This window comes from Ylistrum balloti, unplaced genomic scaffold (assembly GCF_031769215.1).
Source record: "Ylistrum balloti isolate Yb309-2 unplaced genomic scaffold, AGI_CSIRO_Ybal_v1 Utg370054, whole genome shotgun sequence".
Taxonomy (NCBI): Eukaryota; Metazoa; Mollusca; class Bivalvia; order Pectinida; family Pectinidae; genus Ylistrum; species Ylistrum balloti.
The window spans coordinates 430,681-435,551 of record NW_026782105.1 but is presented as its reverse complement, the minus strand read 5'-3'; the positions used below and the strand labels follow the sequence as shown (position 1 = coordinate 435,551).

Below are 4,871 nucleotides of genomic sequence, written 5' to 3'. Positions count from 1 at the left end.
GGGTCAGTCGTAATCATAACCTAAACACACTTGTCTCGACAAAGTACATCCGCTTAATTAACACTGATCTGAAACTAGATTCACTGTGATTTGTATACTTTGTAAATTTTAACTCGGGACATGGTGATAACTGAAGGTCGAATCAACTCATTATTTGTATTGTTTAAATAAAACAATTCCAACTTTTGAAGGAATCACATCGCTGTTGTATTATTGGTTACACTGTCGAATTTTGCAAAATAAATATTCAATTTGTATCGCGTAATTTTCTTAAGGACAAATTTCCACCAGTAGGTATGAGAATATTTTATTGACTGGATAGGATTTTTTTAAATGACGATGATACTCACGTAGCGACGATATCTACATTTCTTTCCTAACAATGAGATATTACTAAAACACTCCCACCATGTACGTCTATCACCTTCCAAATTCTATTCAAATAAAACATGTTCCCAAGGAATTTTCTGTTTGTAGGATGCATTTTAATTGTACAAAGTCAATATGCACCGCCAAGTAGGAGTGGACCAGCCCCTCCCCAGAGGGGAAGAAGACCACCACCTCCGCAAAATATGAGACCCCCAGGACCACCTCGTAGAACTCCATTAAGAAGACGCATGCAGCCACCGCCGCCACCACCACCGGGCCGGCCGATGGGACAACCTACAAATAGAGCGATGCCACCTCCTCCAGGCAGGCGGAGGAGGCCACCACCGAGGACATGGAGAAGACCTCCTCCTCCTCCTCGTTTTGTGGCGCCAAATTGGCCAGCGCCGGCTCCCGTGAGGAACTGTACCTGGAGTCCACTTTGTGGTTCTGACGGAAACAACTATGATAGCACATGCCAGATGCCACGGTAGGTCTAATGGGTCGGACTAACACTTTTTAAAATATATTTTACAATTTGAATACTGTCATAGATATAATCATTTTTGGATAAATGGGGAAAAACACAAACAGAAAAAAAAAAAAAACTGAACCACTGATAGCAGTTGAAGACAGTATCGAAGTGTAATTAAAACAGCGTGGTTTTCAATATAGGAACAAAAAAAAAAAAGATATTTTCTTTTAATATATACTTTTCGTTCTTGTAATTGTGACATTCTGACTTTATACGCAATAAATTGCACAGGACAGAAAGGCACTTACATTAATTTTCATTTCAATTATAATGCCTTTTTAATGAAAAACAATGTTAAGATTAGAAATATAAATCACATCAGAAATGTAAAATTGTTTCTCTTCTGACCTGTCTTATGATATTAAAGGTGTAAATGCACTCGATCATGAGTGACCTCCGTTTGCAGGTTACAGAATTGGGGTCAAATGCGGGCGGTTACAAGTTGTACCATTTCGTATTTGTGTTAAATGTCACATAATATACTGACATCTTAGGTGTTGTATACATCCAATTCCTCCTAGGGCGTGAGGTTTTTATAGTGTAGAATGGTCTGGTGCTGAGAAAAACATAATCGTCATTCTTCACGTTGTCAAATAGAAGTGGTGTGAACTAGTTATCTATATTAAGCTGTATGTGTTCTTCTTTTATGGTAATATGATAAATAGAATATCATGCTATTACCTGTTTTTGACCAATGTCATAATGAACTTTTGAAAGTATTCCAAATCGCCTGTGGCAGTTGTTAACGTGATATATAAACACCTACGATTGATGTTATTCTCTCTATAAGCTTTGAAGATGATAGAATTGTGCTGGTGGTAGTTGTTTTAGTCACCGAACATGTTTTGGTAACCTATTGCCAGACTTAGACATCGGTAACGCCTTTTCTTCAGCACCTAACGAATGACACGAGATAAAATTGTGATTCTTTGTAACTATCTTAATCCGAACCTAGAGTATGTATGACTCCCTCGAATCTAAATACATGAAGATTCTAGAGAAAACTAGTGATTATCATTTCCTAAATAAGATAATTTTTATTTGTTTTTCTTACTGGTCATTTGCTTGTTTTTGAACATCTGTATTAATACTTTTATTCGAAGAATAATATGGTATGAATACTTCCGTGACAATTATCATAATTGAAAGTTTGTATTGGAGATTCGTGTTCTTTAGTGAAATAAAATTATTCAAATAACCCCAGAATGAGTGTATCTTTAATTGTCTTCTGGATTTCAATACAGCTTTCTTTATTTTAAAAAAATTATTAAAAATCTTTATGATGATTTACATGTAAACATTCGTGTAAAACCTTGTTTGGTTTCAGGATGGTAACTAAGGCTTGTGCGGGATATTGTCCATGTTTCACACCCCCTAACCCTCCACCACCCCCATGTGGGTGTGGCCCTACCTATGCACCGGTGTGTAGTATGAGCGGACATACCTATGATAACTACTGCAAACTCAGATGTGCGTAAGTAGAATTTGCTATTCACTAAAAATTAATTTAATTAAATCTCAATCTCCAAATTGGTACAAACGATTAGAAATTCCGACCTCGTCATCATATTCTTAATAGTACATTGAAACCGTGGTTCATTTAAGCTTATCAAACTTTAATGTTTTAATGGACTATTGTGCAAGCTTGAGCATTGACAAGTTCCAATGTTGGTATAAAGAATCACATGATTTTCATTTGAGGTTGTATACACATTATCAAAAGTAAGGTCAACTGGAGTTGAATTGAACTATGCAACTGCTTTCAAGTCATTATTTAAAATGTCATATGAACTCCATCAATAAACTTTGTTTTCATTTTTTTTTGACAGATTGTAAAAATGGAATATTTGCATACATTTTTGATATCTCAATGTTGGATAATGTCACGTGATATATCTTTATTTGGCTGTAGGAACCAGATCGAAAAGTGCGCTGGGCCGTGCCCCTGTCGAACACCACCTCCAACAACTCCTGCTCCAACAACACCTCCAACCACCACACCTGAACCATGTACATGTGAAAATCAGCCTTACAGTCCTGTATGTGGCAAGGACAGCAAAGTCTACAACAATGACTGCGAACGGAATTGCGCGTGAGTAAAGGTCACGATAGAAAGAATAAACCGGCTAAACATAATTTAAAATAAATAACCTTATACTTTATATAACAAACGTTGACCAAGTTATAATTAGGCCTGATATTTCCTTAGATATTTAATTTTCCAATTGCTTAATCAATCGACATAGTACTGTGTTTGTGTCCTGATTATACTGACTAGTTATAGTCCTAAATGTATTGGAATCCTGTGGATACTATTCCGTTAACACTCGGATAATAACACTTAAACTTCATCTATAATTACGTACAAATCGCTTCGAAATTAATCGGACCATACGTATTGCACTGATCTGTAGTGGTATTATTGATAGAAAAAAAATATCAACGTCGTAATGCAAAACGTTATTATAAAAACAAACTTATTTGGTATTTTTTGCAACAGGAAAGTAGAATTGAACTGTGCCGGACTGTGTCCTTGTGAGCGAGAACTTGCTGAATTCGAGACGAATCAAAAAAATGTCATGGCTCCTCGCACCACGGTACCGCCTCCCACAGTGGATCCGTTCTTCTCCCTCTTCCAGCCCTTTCTTCCATTCCAGCCGGTACAGCCTGTGCAGCCCGTGGGAGAGTCCAACTCATGTTCACATTGTTGGTTGGACAATGACTCAGTGTGTGGTGGTGATGGACGAACGTACTATAACTACTGCTTTGCCCGCTGCAAGTTAGTATCAGATAGATTTAACTGTTATAGATAAGTTTAATTTAACTACAAAAGTTTATCTTGTTGAAGTGCTTCTACACAAGATCTCTGATCGAGTTCAATCGTCAATCACTCGTCAAAGCATGGCAATTGTCGGGTTGTCAAATAAAAAGCGGTTATGTATTACAATGAACAGCCAATCAATGTGTTGCTTTCAATTTGTTAAGTGTTAAAATGTGCAGATTATATAAAAACCTCATGCGTGCCGCAGAATTGATTCCAATGCTTATAACACGCTTAATGAATTTGTTACAGTTCGATATCTTCTAACGATTCAGGATTGATTCATTTTTCTTTCATTCTATGTTCTGTCTTATCCTCTTTGTTTTAGAGCCGCATGCTTTTTTGGTATTGTCATTTTTGAAATAAGGCATATAGAAATAGATATATGTTAACCCGGTATCATATATATATTGCTAAACAGAAACGTCTCATCTTTTTTCCAGCGATGCAGAGGTCAAATGTTACTCCGAATGTCCCTGCACATCGTAAATGGCGAATGAACGTTGCTGTTGGTCAACGTGTCGGAGATAGCGATGTCCCTTTTCATGTATGCCCTTATGTAACGCAGGCCAACATTGTTATAACATTTACTATCAATTCTAACGTTCCTGTTGTGTATCAAGTCTTTCTTTTGTGTAACGATCATAGTAAAATGTTCCCATTGCCTCAGAGTCTGTATTGTTGTTTATAGTCTGACTGATGTTGAAGCTAGCAATCAAGTGAAAATGGACGTGGTTTCTGTTACTTTCAGGACGGTGCTGTATTCCAGTACTAAGGCAAAAAGGCTAACATACGATGAACAATAGCAGAATATTAATATTTGTAGTTATCAAAAATCTCAACTTACATCCTCATGCAATTCAACACTACACATTAAAACTAGGAAATAGTAAGTTGTATTGTTCCGTTTAAAACATCACGTAGTAAGATTAACACTTTACAATGACACACGGAAATAGCCAGTTAAGTTGTTCCGTTTAAAGCGTCATAGTCTAACTCAACATTCCACAATAAAACAAGGAAACAGTCTATACATAATACATAGGATATTAAAATAGAAGAGACATTTAAACTATATATCCACTGCATGCTTTGTGATAAATATACAACCAAGAAGCTGTAGACCCGTTTTCAATTCATCACCATCAT

General features: G+C 36.5%; 1 protein-coding gene across 1 annotated transcript; it reads left to right on the top strand.

Annotated features, from left to right (window-relative positions):
• Positions 1-572: 572 nt before the first annotated feature.
• LOC132549321 (serine protease inhibitor dipetalogastin-like) lies at positions 573-4,528 on the top strand. The gene is made up of 5 exons (XM_060213245.1): positions 573-856; positions 2,229-2,375; positions 2,814-2,993; positions 3,402-3,680; positions 4,414-4,528. The coding sequence occupies exons 1-5, from the start codon at positions 573-575 to the stop codon at positions 4,526-4,528; spliced, it is 1,005 nt and encodes a 334-aa protein (XP_060069228.1).
• Positions 4,529-4,871: the final 343 nt, after the last annotated feature.